The 17,106-nt window shown below is 41.5% G+C and overlaps 1 protein-coding gene across 1 annotated transcript in view; it reads left to right on the top strand.

The window, feature by feature from the left end:
• PITPNC1 (phosphatidylinositol transfer protein cytoplasmic 1) overlaps positions 1 to 17,106 on the top strand; it is a 218,060-nt gene that overhangs the window by 103,554 nt on the left and 97,400 nt on the right. Inside the window, exons 3-4 of the mRNA XM_070773829.1 lie at positions 227 to 315; positions 1,364 to 1,371. Coding sequence (XP_070629930.1) covers positions 227 to 315; positions 1,364 to 1,371 — 97 coding nt within the window. The remainder of the gene's footprint in view (positions 1 to 226; positions 316 to 1,363; positions 1,372 to 17,106) is intronic.

Raw genomic sequence — 17,106 nt, 5'->3', positions numbered from 1 at the left:
TGCCTTCTATTGTCTATGGTCATCCTACGTGGCCTAAATACTAATACCAACAGAGGACAGGTTAACAGTGATGAAGACCAGGGAGATAGGGACCAAGTTGCTGTGGAGAGAAGAGCAGAAATAAAAGTCCTCTGATTTCTCTAGCAGTCAATTTCTCTGGAAAGATAAGGTAGCAGGGTGAGGCACTGGACAGACTCTAATTGTCGTTTTCTTTCTTTCCTCCTAGCAAACTGCCTAGTTGGGCTAGAGCTGTTGTTCCCAAAATATTTTATGTAACAGAGAAGGCGTGGAACTATTATCCCTACACAATTACGGGTAAGTCCTTGTACACCCAATATGTTACAAGCATCCATGCAAGGACATAGGGGGATTCAGATTCACTGATTGAGCATGGATTATCCCAGCAGGGACTCACAGGAGCCCTGTGACAGCTCCCTGACCCTTTGTCTCCATACTTTTAAGTCAACACTCTTCCTAGCAGGAGGTTGTAGGGGTTAAGCTAAACCATTCTATCTTCCTTCTTGAAGTGATCATTGTAAATAGCATATAGAGAAGAAAAAGGAAGCTCTACTTAGTGACATTTCTAGAGGTTTCATTATCCTTATTTCTCCTTCTTTTCTCAATAATCCCTAAGTAATTTTAAGGTGTGGTTTGTTCACAATCAAGTTGTTTATTTTGACTTCTTTGCTTTACAGACACCCTCCCCCTCACACACACACAGAACAAAACTTGACTATTTTTATAATTTATATAAAAGGTTCTGTTGGGTCCCTCTGCTCCAAACCACTTCCTTTGCAATCAGATAATATGAAAATCAGTTTCCTCCTCAACTTGTAGTGGAGTAATAACGACACTCAAAATATTGATACTGAGCTAAAAACTGGCCAAAAAATTTAAAAGGTTTGGTTCCTGACCTCAAACACATGAAAATTCAAGGTCCCATTTGAATATCAGCCTAACAAGCTATTTTTATTGGTTTTAAAAGCTGCTTTTCCACTTAAAAGATTTCCTTTGTGGTTAATGAAATGCTCTACTGGAATTATTAGTCTTTAATTCTGCTTTTCTAAGGCCAACTCTTTAGTTTTTAATTAGCCACAAACCTATAGGCTAATTGAATCTTGTCTTACACTCCTTATCTACCCAACCGCAGAAGTATCATATGAAAGAGTTTCAAGAGCAAACATGGAGACACTTAGTGTTTGTGAAAGTTTAATTCTCAGAAGGTTTCTTTGCCACAGTTTTAATAATTATAATTCAGCAATATTTGTTAGTTCTGTGGCTTTATATTGGATATAAGTGTGGTCTTAATCATCATTTTCTCTTTTTTCTTTTCCGTCTTGCCCAAATGAACGTCTGGGACCAGAATACACAGTAAGTTTCATTTAATCATTTAAAGATATTCAGCCTAAGATCAGAGGAGTAATTGGAACTTCCCTTGTACTTCTCATCTTATTAATGTAATTTAAAAAATAGAGGAATAGTTCAGAATCAGAAATATTTAAATATATGCCATTATATAGTTATATACAGTGCAATAATTTGAATGTTCTCATTTGTTCAAGAATATGAATGTAATTTAAAATGCCTTCATAGTCACTTTACATTATTAACTTTTGCTTGTATTTTTAAATAGCTTGACTGCTCTACTTGTGGTAGTTCACTATAATAGAACAATTTCTAGCAATGTGGTATTAAAGAGATGATGGTAATTATCGATGGAGGGCGAGGCTTTTCCTTATAGTCTGTGATCTGATCCCTTATAGAAAGACCTTGAAACTAGAAAGACATACATTCAAACTATTTTACTCAGATTGGACAGTCTCAGTGGCTTGATAAAGTCATTTAATTTCTTCCTGTCCTAAGAGCCTCTAGCATCGTGGCTTACACTAAAAAAGAAGTCTGTAATGTCATTGTGTTGGTATTTTCATATGGATCATTTTCCTCAATGGCAAACAGATCAAACTGTCATAAAAAGAAAATGGTTAACTGAGCTCAGTCAGGTTCCAGAGTGTTCACACTGCTATATTTAAAATGGATAACCAACAAGGACCTCCTGTATAGCACATGGAGCTCTCCTCAATGTTATGTGGCAGGCTGGATGGGATGGGAGATTAGAGGAGAATGGATCCATGTGTATGTACAGCTGAGTCCCTTCACTGTTCACCTGAAATTGTAACATTGTTAATCAGTTATACCCCAATACAAAATAAAAAGTTTAAAAAGTGGGGAAAAGCAAGATAAAAAATAAGCAGGGGGATATTTTTTATTTGTTTTATTAAAGAACAAAGACTGAGTATTTTTTACTTTAATTTTAAAAAGACTGAGTCTCTTTTAAAGATTCATATTTTCTTATTTATCTTATTTTTGGCTGTGCTGGGTCTTCATTGGCTGCTTTCAGGCTTTCTCTAGTTGTGGAGAGTGAGGGCTGCTCTCTAGTTGCGGCGCACAGGCTTCTCACTGCGGGGGCTGCTCTTGTCGTGGAGCACGGGCTGTAGAGCAAAGGCTTTGGTACTTGTGGCACAGGGGCTTAGTTGCCCCAAGGCATGTGGGAATCTTCCTGGACCAGGGATCAAGTCCATGTCCCTTGCAGTGGCAGGAGGATTCTTAACCACTAGACCACCAGGGAAGTCCTGAGTGTTTAGTTTTAATCAAAACAGCCAAAGGTTGAGATTTCCCTGACAATCCAATGGTTAAGACCCTACACTTCCACACATCCCTGGATGGGGGAGTAAGATCTTACATGCAGTGTAGTACAGCCAAAAACAAAAACAAACAAAAATCAGCCAGAGGAAAGAGAGATGGTAAGAAAGACATGGAGAAAAATGATGCATGACTCCCTTGGCGTGAGCATGGTTCCCCACTCTAGTGAAGACAGAAGAAATGCATGGGTCAGAGGTAGATGGACAGTCCCAACGGATACGAAAGTGTCACCTGTTTTGAGACCTCTGGCTCTGCCACTTACTAGATGAATTTCTTAAGGAAGTCACCCTCAATTGCCAGTTCTTGAACTCATGCTGGTCCATGACTGCACTCTCACCCACCCTTTACAAAATGGGGTGAGAAAAAGCTTTTCATAAAATTAAATTTATTCCACTAAAAGAACTGTTGGTAATTAGAATGCTCATTCTTGGATATTAAAATGTCTTTTCTTTCATGAAATGGAGGAATACACATTTAGCACCATCTCCAATCTTTGGCAGACAAAAGGCAATTCTATGGAAAAATACAACTTTTATATTTTGGAAATCAGAGAAACACTGTTCTAGAACAAGAGCTTAACTTCTGTGAACCTAAGTTTCTTCATCTCTAAAACTGAGATAATCCCGTTTTAATAGATCTGTTAGTATTAATAAAACGATTCAATGATCTAACACAGTGATCAGAAAACTTTTTCTGTAAAGAGTCATATAGTAAATGCTTTCTGTCTGTGGGCTGAACAGTCTCTGTCCTTGAGAAAGCAGCCAGAGACTATATGTAGAGATATAGGCATGGGCATATTTGCCCAGGCAGCAGGCCATATTTGGTCCCCAGGCTATAGTTTATCAACCCCTGATCTAGCAGATGGAAGACTGTTAGCATATTGCCTGTAAAGAGCAGGAAATTAAATGGTTCCCCGCCAGCAGGACTCCCAGTGCCATCAATTGTACAGTCTTCAAGAGGAAGACTTTGGAAACTTTTGAATCCTGCCTCCTTTTAACAGTTGTGCAGATTAATTCCTTTTAAGTCTCTCTTTCCTGTCTCATGAGGGTGATAGGAAGATTTTATCAAATAATCCATATGAACTCTCAGCCTAGTCCTTGGTGCATGGTGACTACTCACTGCTGCTGCCGCTGCTAAGTCACTTCAGTCGTGTCCGACTCTGTGCAACCCCGTAGATGGCAGCCTACCAGGCTCCTCCATCCTTGGGATTCTCCAGGCAAGAACGCTGGAGTGGGTTGCCATTTCCTTCTCCAATGCATGAAAGTGAAAAGTGAAAGTGAAGTCGCTCAGTTGTGTCTGACTCTTCACAACCCCATGTACTGCAGCCCACCAGGCTCCTCCATCCATGGGAGTTTCCAGGCAAGAGTACTGGAGTGGGGTGCCATAAACATCATTATTATTATATAACATGGGGCTTCCCAGGTGACGCAGTGGTAAATAACCTGCCTACCAATGCAGGAGACGTAGGTTCTATCCCTGGGTCAGGAAAATCCCTTGGAGCAGGAAATTATAACCTACTCCAGTATTCTTGCCTGGAAAATCCCATGGACAGAGGAGCCTGGCAGGCTGTAGTTCATAGGGTTGCAAAGAGTTGGACATGACTGAAGATGCACAAATTATCATATATCATACAGTGCTAGAATGAAAGGTCTGTGGAAGTTCTATGGACAAATAAATTGGACTATATCTTGGTGTGTCTCAGTGCAGACTGGGCTCATTAGGATTGTCTAAGATTTGATTTGATTTGATTGGTAGCTGGTGTTATTCCACTTCCTACATCTCCAAAAGCTTGTGCATGGACTTCTCATTTGAAATGTAATCCATAGTTGCATGGCCAAGAGAATTCTTGTCCCTATAACTACACAGAGATAGTTATTTGCTGCCTTAGAATTTGGTCACTCTGGCTTGACCCAACCAGTAGCACTTATTCTTCATAAACTCATGACACTGCTAATGAAATGTGGGAATAATTAACAAAGAAATGAAGTATGAAAAATGTTTAGTGATATTGTCTTCATTTTTTAAGTGTGTATATTAAAGTCCTGAGGTTCTGAAAACAGAAGGCAACAGAATGGAAACCGTGGTTCCTGACAAAGCCACCCCACAGGGATATACCTCCCAAACCTTTCTTGCCAGTTTCTCTCACCGTGGATCTTGGTCTCTTGTGCCCACCTCTGTGCAGACCACAGAGGATTTCTGAGGGACTCATAGCCTTTACTTCTGCCCAACCTCTGACCCATAGTACTCATGCAGTTCTAATCATATGGTTCAGATTTTTAAAGGAACACAAATTATGATGTTTCTGTTTGAGGAAATTTGGAGACAACGCATAAAGAAGTTATAGTTGTATAATCTCATAGTCAGCCCCTTCTAACTCTCTAGTATTATTTGATTTCTTCTAGATTCTCATTTTTTGGGTCCATAATGTAATCCTTAAGGTAGTTCCCTAGAGCTGTCGTAGCAAAGTATCACAAATTGGGTCACTTAAAACAACAGAAATTTATAACAGTTCTGAAGACTAGAAGTCTGAATCAAGTTGTCAGCAAGGCAGTGCTCCCTCTCCAACCTGTAGGGAAGGAGTCCTTCTTTGTCTCTTATTAACTTCTGGTGGCCTCTGGCATTCCTCGGCTTGTGGAAGCACGACTCCAATCTCTGCCTCCATTTTCACATAGCTGTCTTCCCTCTGTGTGACCGTGTCTTCGCTAGCATCCTCTTGGCTGTGTGTCTCTCTTCTTTTTTATAATTGTATTTGTTATTATTATTAACTTAGGTTGTTTTGGTTTTTTTTTAATTTTAATTTATTTATTTTAATTAGAGGCTAATTACTTTACAATATTGTATTGGTTTTGTCATACATCAACATGAATCCGCCACGGGTGTACACGTGTTCCCCATCCTGAACCCCCCTCCCACCTTCCTCCCCATACCATCCCTCTGGGCCATCCCAGTGCACCAGCCCCGAGCATCCTGTGTAATTGTATTTCTTCACTGTTAGTTGCACTGGGTCTGTGTTGCTGTGTGTGGACTTTGTCTAGTGGAGGCGGGCGGGGGCAGCTCTCTGTTGCGGGGTGCTGGCTTCTCCTTGTGGTGGTTTCTCTTGTTGAAGAGCACAGGCTCTAGGTGCTCGAGCTCAGTAGTTGTGGCCCATGGGCTTAGTTGCTCTGTGACATGTGGAATCTTCCTGGACCAGGGGTCGAACCTGTGTTCACTGCATTGACAGATGGACTCCTATTTTCTGTACCACCAGGGAAGTCTTTCTTCTTTGGAATCAGTCATATTGGATTAAGGACCTGCCTTATGCCAGTTTGACCTCATCTTAACTAATTACATCTGCTACAACTCTAATTCCCAATAAGATCACATTTTGAGGAACTGGGGTTAGGAATTCAACATATATTTAGGGGGGACACAATTTAACCTATAACACCATCTTTTAACTTTAGATTAACAGTAATGTATCATGAAGTACCAACAATGTGTAAAGCATCATGCCATATGCTAGGTTTCATTAAACAGTAATCCCTGGCCCGTTGGGGGAGTCACAGTCTGGTGGGAAATAGTTAGATATTCCAGTTAAATCCTGGGAATCATTTGGAAGTCGTGGAGTTTTCTGAAGGCAAAATGGGACAGGCCATCGCAACAGCTCAGAGGACAGGCTGACGCTCAGACCTGGATGAGCTCTGAACTGGGCTCACGGCAGAGGTTCAGACCAACAGGCAGAATGAATGGCACTGGGATCCAGCCAGACAAGCAACTACAGAGTGAAAAGGAGAGTCCTGGCCCCTGGAGTGGGGCCATAAGCTTCATAGACAGGACTGTGGTCCTCAAGAAGATGTACAGGCAAGAAGACAACATTCCCCTCTTACACAGGTTACTTGGTCATGAGCTGCTAGGGTGAGAAAGTTGCTGGCTTAGCAAGGAAAAATACAGAATGTCCAGTTGTTTGAATTTTCAGATTAACAGCAAGTAAACTTTTGGTATGTCTCAAATATTGCATGGGCTATACTTATACTAAAAGAGGGCTCATCTCATATTTTATCTGGCAGACCTGTTATGGGGCGGGGCTGACAGTGGGGCAGAAGTGGTCTCAGAAACTAATATACAAAACTCAGGTTATAAGAACAGGGGCACATTGATAAACCAAGGAAAAGAGAGGAGAGAGAGTTCTGAAACCCGGAAGCTATCCTGCAGCTGACAGGCCACGTTCATGTTAGGGCCAATTAAGTGACTCATTAGGACAACGTTAGTACTTCCTGCCTCAGTTAGGATTGGCTCAGGGAGTGAAATGGACTAAATGGTGCAGAGTAGGAGCTGCAGGAGCCACAGGTTTGATCCCTGAGTCAGGAAGATCCCCTGGAGAAGGAAATGGCAACCCACTCCAGTGTTGTTGCCTGGAAAATCCCGTTGTCAGAGGAGCCTGGCAGGCTGCAGTCCATGGGGTCACAAAGAGTCAGACACGACTGAAGCGACTTGAGCAGGGGAAAATAAGGTGAGAACAAATTAATACATAGCTGTCAGTATTTCAAGGAAGACTACGGCTAAGTGTTAGAGTCAAAGTGCAAACAGAGAGTTGTGCAAAAAAGAGAGAAATTCTGCCTGGGAGAAAGGTGGGAAGATTTCATGGAGCAGGTGCACTTTGAGCTGGACCATGGGGAGAGTGGAACCCCACCTGCAGACACCTGCTCTTAGTCTGCCTGGGCTGCATCACAGAACACCGTATACTGGGTGGCTTAAACAACAGACATTTATTTTACATAGATCTGGAGTCTGGGAAGTTCATTATCAAGATATCAGCTGGTTCATTTCCTGATGAGAGTTCTCTTCCTGATTTGCTGACAGGCATCTTGCTGTGTCCTCATATGGCAGAGAGAGAGTGAAAGCAAGCTCTTTGGTCCCTTCTTAGAAGGACACTAATCCTATCGTTAGGGCCCCATCCTTATGACCTCATCTAAATCCCATTACCTCCCAAAGGCCCCACCTCCAAACACCATCACATTTGGGAATTAGGGATTCAACATATATAGGGAAGGCACAAACATTCAGTCCACCACCTGGTCTTTCCAGGCTCAGTGGACAAGTGATCTTTCTGGATCCTGGCTGCCCAGACACATGGAGGGCAGGTCAGGGTAGCTTTGAGTCTCAGGGCAAGGTCTGGGTTTAGTTCCCCATAGGGAAGCAGCATTGTTCCCGGCTAGTCCACTTTTATTTTCCATCCCAAATATAGCACAGCTTTTCTTTCCATCTCCCCAGTGAGGATCTCTGGCTTTTTTCCTCTCTGGCTGCAGGTGCATACTTTTAGGCCCGCAGTTCTGATTTTGAAGCTGCCTCCCTCCTCCTGACTAAGACTCAGCCATGTTCTCACGCTCTCTGCCTGGGAGGAAGAGCCCACTCTTCTCTCTAATGACAGGGTCTGCTCCCAGGATTTAGGACAGATGCTTTCAGTTGTCTTCATCTTTTCGCCTGTTTTAAATGCGTTTTCAGTGGGCTCTTTATCCCCTGATCTTTTAATCCTGAATATCTTTTCTTAATGTCATTCCAAGACCCATATTTCCTGTCTGTGCCCCAAAGCAAAGCTACCCCAAAGCCAAACTCCCAACTGGGGTCACCACACTCCACCCTTGCTCAGGGAGGCAGAGGGGCTCTTGATAATACTCCAGACAGGTGTCTTTCCTCATAGGATTAGTCCAGAGCAGTGTATGTCTATTCCTAGGATCCCCTGGGTCTTATTTCTGACTGCCCAGCCTATTATTGAGAGCTCACGCTGCCCTCATTTGTGAGAAATCCAGCCAAGAGAACTTTCTCTTTAGGGTCATCTCGGGCCTCAGTATTATCACAGTAATTAAGACGTAAAAGCTTTTTCATCACTATGAGTGACTGTGTGTGTTTAGGATTATGTGAAAATGCCGTTTGCACAGGAAGTGGAAAAAAATATCTTTAGCTCAGTTATAGGAAAAAGAAATCTTAATTATACAGTAAACAAAGAATGACATGACGACAATTTTCCAGAAGACAGATCATCTAACCAGTTCTTCAAAACCTGCCGGTTCTTCTGAAGTTTATAAAGTCACAGAGGAAGGTGCCCGAGGAGACTGGCTGCTCTCCAAAGTGGCCGATTTTGTTTTTCTAGGGCTAAAAAAAGGCCACTCTAGAGTATGAACATAGCTCAGCAGCATCAATTCAACCTTGGTAGTAATGAAGCAGGGGGAAAAAAGGACTTTCTTCTCATTTGTAAGAAATTGAAAACTTAAGCCTATAGTAAGTCAATAGCCGTGACCTAGAATATACAGTTGCTGTATATATTTTGCTACTGTGACCACCCACTCCACCAAAACATCTTTTAATAAGAATCTGAAGAAGAGGTGATGACAAATGCAAAGCACCTTTTCTCTTAGTTGGAAGGGCTGACTGTTCCCCAAAGATAATAATGGGCTGTCCGGTGCTACCCAACATTTTACTTATTTAGTTGAAGAGGTAGAAAAAGTCAATTATAACAGACCAGGGAGTAGGAAATGAGTGTTGCATGAGAACCTCCAATAGCACTGAGCCACAATGAGAAATAGAGTTGTTCAAGTTGGGTTAGTCCAGCCAGGGAAGAGAGTTGGGCTACTCATAATTGGGTCATCAGTCACCCAGGATGAACTCCTATCTTCCCAGGTGTAGCACTAGGGAGACTGAGGGATTTTTCTGAAAGCAGCAAACTGTCTTGGATAGGAGTTTCACTTTCTATCTTGACCTCATCAGTTTCTCCAGTAAATGAAAGAGCTGATGGGTGCTGTGTGTACATTCCTCTCAAGTCCTCTCATCCATCTTAAGCTTCTCCTCCCCCACCTTTCACTGAGTCCCAGCCAAGGGTAGTAGAAACCCCAAAATTACATAACTAGGAAATAGTTACAAGTCTAAGGAAGGTACATTATTATACCTGAACCCTGGGATTGGTCTTGTTTGGAAGGCAATTAGAAGACAATCTGGCCATCTAAGCTACTATGTAAGCTAAGATAGAATTGTTATTGTTGTTCAGTCGCTAAGTCATGTCCGACTCTGCGGCCTCTTGGACTGCAGCACGCCAGGCTCCTCTGTCCTTCACTATCTCCCAGAGTTTGCTCAAATTCATGTCCATTCAATCAGTGATGCTGTCTAACCATCTCATCCTCTGCCGCCCCCTTCTCCTTTTGCCTTCAATATTCCCAGCATCAGGTACTTTTCCAATGAGTTGGGTCTTCACATCAGGTGCCCAAAGTATTGGAGCTTCAGCTTAGCTGGATACAGTCTAGAACCATTCATAACCACCACTAAGATGGTTCATAGCCATTTAAGTAAGGGAAACACCTGGTTATACAGATTTTAATAGATCTTGTCATTACAGAATAGCTACATTGTGAATCTCCAAAAGGGAGCCGTAGTATATAATACTTCCCACACTTATTTATCCATAGGACCTTGGATTTTGCAAAGCCAGTCTTCTAAAACTTAGAGATGCTCCAGAAGCTTCCCTCAGGGTCAGAGCTATTATGTGCCCACTAAATAGACTAGTCTCAAAGAGTCAGACACGACTGAGTGACTGAACTGAACTGAACTGAAATAGACTACTGGATTAATTCTATTTCAGTAAATGTTACTTTTCTCTTAAGTTTTAGTGGGTTAATATGTTGTCTAAAGATTACTGTGACTAAAACACCAGAGGTTTTTTTAAGAGCTCCCAACTGTAATGGATTTTTGAAGAATCAAGCAACACAGAACCTGCAAGTTTCCTTTTCAAGCTAAATCAGTTCTGTTAGACCAAACAGCCAAGGCAGCAGTACGTGGGGATGACAGTGAGTTTATGCATTCTGATTTATTTCAATTTAGAAAATGAGCTGGTTGTACGAGTGACCCCGTTACAAACCAGCTTTATTCGCAGATGTGCTACAGTCCTTGCTCAGGGTTCATACTTGTCTCCTCATCTCAGCACCCCAATCAGTTGGCGCCTGGGGAAGCAGGCACGTTGGAACAACCAGCGTTGTTGTCCAGTTTATCCCATTTCCATTTTCTCTAGCTCTCCCAGTCTCTTCTTTGTACAAAAATTGATTCAGCTACTTTTGGGTATGGGGCGGTGGGGGGAGAGCAGAAACTAAAATATGCTTCTTTACCATAAGGTAGGGTTTTAAAGTTATTTGCATTTTTTAAAAAATTGAAGCATAGTTCATTTACAACGTTGTGTTACTTTCAGGTGTACAGCAAAATGATTCCCATATATATGTGTGTATATATATATATTCTTTTTCAGATTCTTTTCCATTATAGGTTATTGCAAGGTATTGAATATAATTCCCTGTGCTATACAGTAGAACCTTGTTGTTAATCTATTTTACATATACTATTGTATATCTGTTAATTCCAGACTTCTAATTTATCCCCCCCTTTCCCCTTTGGTGACCATAATTTTGTTTTCTTTTTTAATTTTTATTTATTATTTTACTTTTGAGTGCTCTGAGTCTTTGTTGCTTTTGTGTGGGCTTTCTCTAAAAGAAATGGTGAATGGAGGCTACTTTTCATTGCGGATCATGGGCTTCTCATTTTGGTGGCTTCTCTTGTTGCAGAGCACAGGCTCTAGGCTCTCAGGCTTCAGCAGTTGCATCACGCAGGCTTGGTAGTTGGGGCTCACGAACTCTAGAGCAGAGGCCCAGTAGTTTGGCACACAGGGTTAGCTGCTCCTTGGCATGTGGAATCTCCCCAGACCGGGGATTGAACCAGTGTCCTCTGCATTGGCAGGCCTATTGTTATCCACCGCACCACCAGGGAAGTCCTCATAATTTTGTTTTCTGTGTCTGTGAGTCTGTTTTGTAAATAAGTTTTTTGTTTTTATTTTTGTTTTAGATTATACATGTAAGCAGTATCATATGATATTTATCTTTCTCTGACTTACTTTACTTGGTATGGTAATCGCTAGGTCCAGAAGAATGACTTAACAGAGGGCAATCACCAAAGGAAAAAATATTTGTTGAAAGGCATTTTCCAAAGAAGACTTCCCTAAGACATACTCTTTTCCTTCTTTTCTATTTTCTACTTATACTGAAAATCAGATTTCTCTTCTAATACAGTTTATTGATGTCTATGGAGTTGTGTTCAGTTCAAGTTGGTGCGATCAGAATAATACAGCCGGGAAGATTTTGTGGGCAGATTTCTTTCTGCAAAAATAAAATTAAACACATATAAGTATGGATAAACTGAAGTAGTACATTTCAGTGGTTAAATAAAGTGAATCAAAATTGTCCCCACATCTTTCGGCCTTTCTAATCACTAAGATACCCTGAACTACATGACAGTATGTATTTAGGTGAGGAATGTGCCCAGTTGGTTAAGAGCGGGTGATTGTTAACCATTTTTAACTGGGAAGGCTTGTAATATGAAAGCTTCCTACCTGGCCGTATGCCAGCCTGTATATGGGGAGTCACGGATTTGTTCCAATCTCTTATTTACATACAGTTCTTTTTCATTTACATGCAGTTTCTTTCCACCTGCTCCTTAGCTCCTTGTCCTGCCTTTATCATGTGTAGCTCTTGGTATTCACCATCATCCTCTGCTTATTTCTGCCTTGGCAGGTCCAACTGTAGATTGAATGAGCCTGAATTTAGTTTCCCTCCTCAATTTCATAGAAGTGCCAGCAGCAAACCATTCCCCATTGAGAAAACTTACTTTCATTCATGCATTTGCTCCCTCTCCCTCTTGGCCTTGCTTCTCCAGTGAGTGGCTGTTACTCAGCATATCAGAAGAGGGACAGGGCTCCATCAATGGAGGAACTAATGAATGAACAGAAGCCTCGGTGTAGGGTGCAGGCTAGTGAAAAGCCGCGGAGAGGCTGGTGTTCGTTTCCTCACTGTGGGCTGGAATACAAACAGCAGTTTTCCTGCTGTACTTCCATGCTCTGCCGTCCACACACCCCCTTTCTCTCTCACCCTCCCCCACTTCTCTTTCAGGTCCCACTGCTCCTCTTGGCCACATTTTTCTTCTGATGCAGCCTATATTGGGGAAACCACTCTCCAATTCATCCTCATCTGTCTTACTTACATACTGTTCCTTTTTGCCTTCTCTTTGCTTTAAAGTTCTTCTACTTTTTTCTCCACTTGGGTTCCCCTTCTCATTTTTCTGGACCTATCTTCTTTGCAATTTTTTTTTCTAACTACTCTGTCATTAGGGCCACCCACCTAGATTGTATAGTCATACATGACCCTGGGAACCCAGAACAGCCAAGAAAGCTCAAATATCTCCCTTATTTTATTTATATCAGTCCCTGCAGGATGACTGAGATTCTGAATAGATGTGGGACAGCCAGACATACACCTTCTTGAAACTGTTGTGTCTATTAAAGATTTTCTATGCACAGAAGAGTTTATATTACCTTCCAACTATGGGACAAATCTTCAGTCAAAATGAAAGGGTAAAAATTTTCCCATGAAGAATTTTAAAAGTTGAAAGGTACTTTAAAATCTAGGTTGTCTACTGCCTCTACATACAGATTCACCACCCACAGTCTGCTGTTTTACAAATAGCACAGGCTCCAGCTCTGAATTCCTAGAAGATAATAAATCTTAACCATTAGGCTTATTTCACTAGGTTCACTGGAACAATCTGAACGTAAGTCTCCTGTTATTGAAAGGACGAGGCATTTGCAAGTTCAGTTTTTTGAATGATCCCTTCTCAAGCTGAAATTCCCTTTATGGCCTTGGAGTATATTTAATATGATAATACAGAATATAGTACCAGAGAATCAATGTCTTCATGGGGGTTCCATTAGAGAGAAGATCAAGTCTGATAGAGTTTCGGAACAAGATGGTCAGAGAGGAATGCATTGAATTCCAGATAAATGCTAAAAGGAAATGATCTTTTAAAAGCCTATAAGTACTTTATCTGCCCCAAGCCAGAGTCTCAACTCTTACATTTAATTTTCTTGACTCCAAGCCTCCTTGTAAAATGCTGGCTGTCAGACATGGAAGAATTTCGGCTGGTAACCAGAAATAAAGCATTGTGTTACTGGGCTCGGTCAGCGATTTCCAGACTTTTCTTCTTTTGGTCCAGGAAGTTCCATGAATATGCCTCACTAGCCACCGGATACTTACCTAACATATTATTTGAAGGAAGAACTCGATGCCATTTAAAAAGTGGTTTGAACTACTGAACTGTATCACCTCTCAGATCCACTTCGTTCTAAGACTCCATAAAAGTGTGATACAGGAACCACTTGAAACAGTGAAAATTTTTAGTCATCTTGTGACTTCCATTAGAGATAATATAGTCACTTTGGGATATCATGGATGTGTTTATGTACTTTTTTAATTGGATTTGATTTTTTTCTGCTTACTGAAAAAGTAGATATTTATTATAAAATTCAAGTCCTACAAGAAACTGTATCACAGAAAATTAAAGGGCCCCATAATTTAACTTTTCTCCTCTATGAAAATATTTTGATATCTATTCCTCTGTTGTTTCTGTGCATATGCTAACATGCTTTTTTCCCCGGCTTTTTGCAAAAATGAGGTTGTTCTGTTTTGCTCTTTGCTTTTTAAAAACCTTTAGAGTTCACGGCAATGTACTTAACCAGCATTCTACTGGTGGACTTTGGGGTTGTTTCCTTGTCCTTTATAGGACCGGCGGTGCAGTAATGAACATTTGTTCACCTGTAATATTTTTTTCACACCTGAGAATTCATGCCCTTCCTGGTTCTGGGCAAGTAGTTTTGAAGTACTTCCAGGGGAGTTCCCTGGAGGTCCAGTGGTTAGGACTTGGTGTGTTCACTGTCATGGCCTGGATTCAGTCCCTGGTCAGGGAACTAAGATCCTGCAAGCCACATGGCCAAAAAAGAATTTTTTAAAATAAGAGCACTTCCACAGTAGGAGTTATCTTAAGTCATCAAATTGACATTTGAATTTTTTAAAATGATTGTATTTTAAAGGTACTAGGATATTTGACATTTTAAAGGAGTACCACTGTAAATTTCTTAAATTATTAATTATTTCCCCAGTATATCTTTTGTGTGCCTCCTATTTGAATAAGCCTCTTTGGGCTTATTTAAAGTAGGCACATCTATCATTAGATGGTTAGATGGCATCACTGGCTCGATGGACATGAGTTTGAGCTAGCTCCTCGAGTTGATGATGGGCAGGGAAGCCTGGCATGCTGCAGTCCACGGGATCACAAAGAGTCAGAATGACTGAGCAACTGAACTGAACTGAACATTAGATGGATGCACACACACACATGTTTTATCTGCTGTCATTGGCCACAGGACATACTGAGGGACCTTAACCACCCTTACCCGCAGCTGAGCACCTAAACTCTAATGGAAACACTCATGTGCCTTCCTAATACTCAACAGGCAGCAGGATGTGGAGTCATGAGCTTGAACTCAGAGCCAGACAGCCTGAGTTAGTCCATTCCAGAGCCATCATGTAAATGTATGATTTGGGGCATACTATTCAACCTTTCCCTGCCTTCGTTTTCTTGTCTGTAAAATGACCCTCACAGAGTTGTATGAGAGGGTTAAGGAGTGAATAAATGAATTATTATATACCAAATACTTGAGACAGCGCCTGATGATAGTACAGTATCCATAGTTTTGACATTATTACCTCAGTGTTGAGTCATGTCTGTGTGTCTCAGATTGGACTGAGGAATGGTTACCTCGGATCATCATTTTGACCCAAAGTTATTCCAGAACTTCCTGGGATTGAGAAACACTGGGCAGTTACAAGTGCTGACAAGGTTATGGAGAGCCTGGCACTCTTGGACACGACTGGTGGGAATGCAAAATGGTGCAGCCATGGCATCTGGCAGGTCCTCAAAAAGTTAAACATAACCATATGATGAACAGTTCCACTCTAAGTATATACCCAGGAGAAACAAAAAGACATGTTCACACCAAGCATCTACAAGAATGTCCGTGGCAGCGTTATTCATAATAACCAAAGAGTGGACACAAGTGCGCATCAACTGATGAATGGGTACATTTAAAATGGTATATCCATACAATGGAATATTATTCTGCCATAAAAAGGACGCTGAGAGAATCCAAACACAAAAGACCACGTACTATGTTATTCCATTTATATGAAATGTCCAGAATAGACAAATCGGAGACAGAAAGTAGATTAGTGGTTGCTTCAGGTGTGAGGTAGGGGAGGAGGTTGGAGTGACTGCTAATGGGTATGGGGCTTCTATTTAAGGTGATGGAATAGTCTAAGATTAGATTGTAGTTACGGTTGCACACCTCTATGAATAGACTAAGAACCACTGATCTGTACACTTGAAATGAGAGAATAATATGGGAGTGAATAAAGCTGTTTTAAAAAAGAAAAATCAAGTTCTAGGTTCAGGTCTGGGCTCTGGGACTCCCAACTTTCTGAAAGCAAGTCATTAGGAAAGGAGTCTGGGATCTGTTTTTAACAACCCCACCAGACGAGGTGAAGTTTTAGAAACATACTTTTAGAATACGATTTTTGCTTCACTGGTATGGGAGGGATTAGTACCCTTTAGCTTGCAGTTTCCACCATGTACTGGGCAGTGTGGGGGTATAGTATGACAATAATGATGATCTCAAAGTGGATAATGCAGGTCTTCCAGAAGTTTCACGTCTGCATGTTTTTGAAGTATGGAGCCCCCAGAGAGCCTCAGACTTGTCTCCCTGGCCTGTTCTCTGCAACCACCATCCCTTCTCTCCCTCGGCAGGTGTGGACAATGCAGCCAGGCTCCCAGCACCACCCAGAAACCGACTATAAAATTTCCAGTGCACTTGCCTGTTTCACTTTAAGACTCGCTTACATTCACTTTCCTTCTTGTAAGTGATTCTTATTGCCATAGCAACCCTAATCAATCACTGGACTAAAAATAGCTCTTTCGTTTTTTTTTTTCCAAAGCATGTCTGTAGTGAATAGAAAATTGAGCTCTGCCGTGCATTTTGCATATGCTGCTTTCCTTTCCTGACACTGAACTGGGGTGTGTCTGTGTCTGGGAATTATTCTTGCAAGGAGCCCAGGTACTTCACTCATCTTTCCTGGATTTCTTCTTCCTGACTGCAGATTCCCCCCTATCACTTCCAAGAGATACAAGTACATGTTTTTAATGTTAACAGGGAACATCACTTTCCTGCACATTCGGTTTCAGATGCTGGAGATTTCACAGCTACCTGATGATCACTTTCCAATAAGAGATTCATTCCAGTGGATCACATTGTGTTTGGAAGGCAAATTAAGGATGCTCAGATGCTGGGTACAAAGGAAGTTAGTCCTGGCGGGGAGCAGATGAGAGCAACACTAGTAAGATTCTTCTGGCTTAGGAGGATCTAAGCTAGAAAATCAAAGAGGAGATGACAAGAGTTTTTTTTCCTCCTTTCCCCGATTTCTCCATGATACCTTTGTTATTTTTAGGGGCCCATGG

This window comes from Bos indicus, chromosome 19 (genome assembly GCF_029378745.1).
Source record: "Bos indicus isolate NIAB-ARS_2022 breed Sahiwal x Tharparkar chromosome 19, NIAB-ARS_B.indTharparkar_mat_pri_1.0, whole genome shotgun sequence".
NCBI lineage: Eukaryota > Metazoa > Chordata > Mammalia > Artiodactyla > Bovidae > Bos > Bos indicus.
The sequence above is the reverse complement of the archived record's forward strand: the minus strand, read 5'-3'. Positions and strand labels throughout refer to the sequence as shown.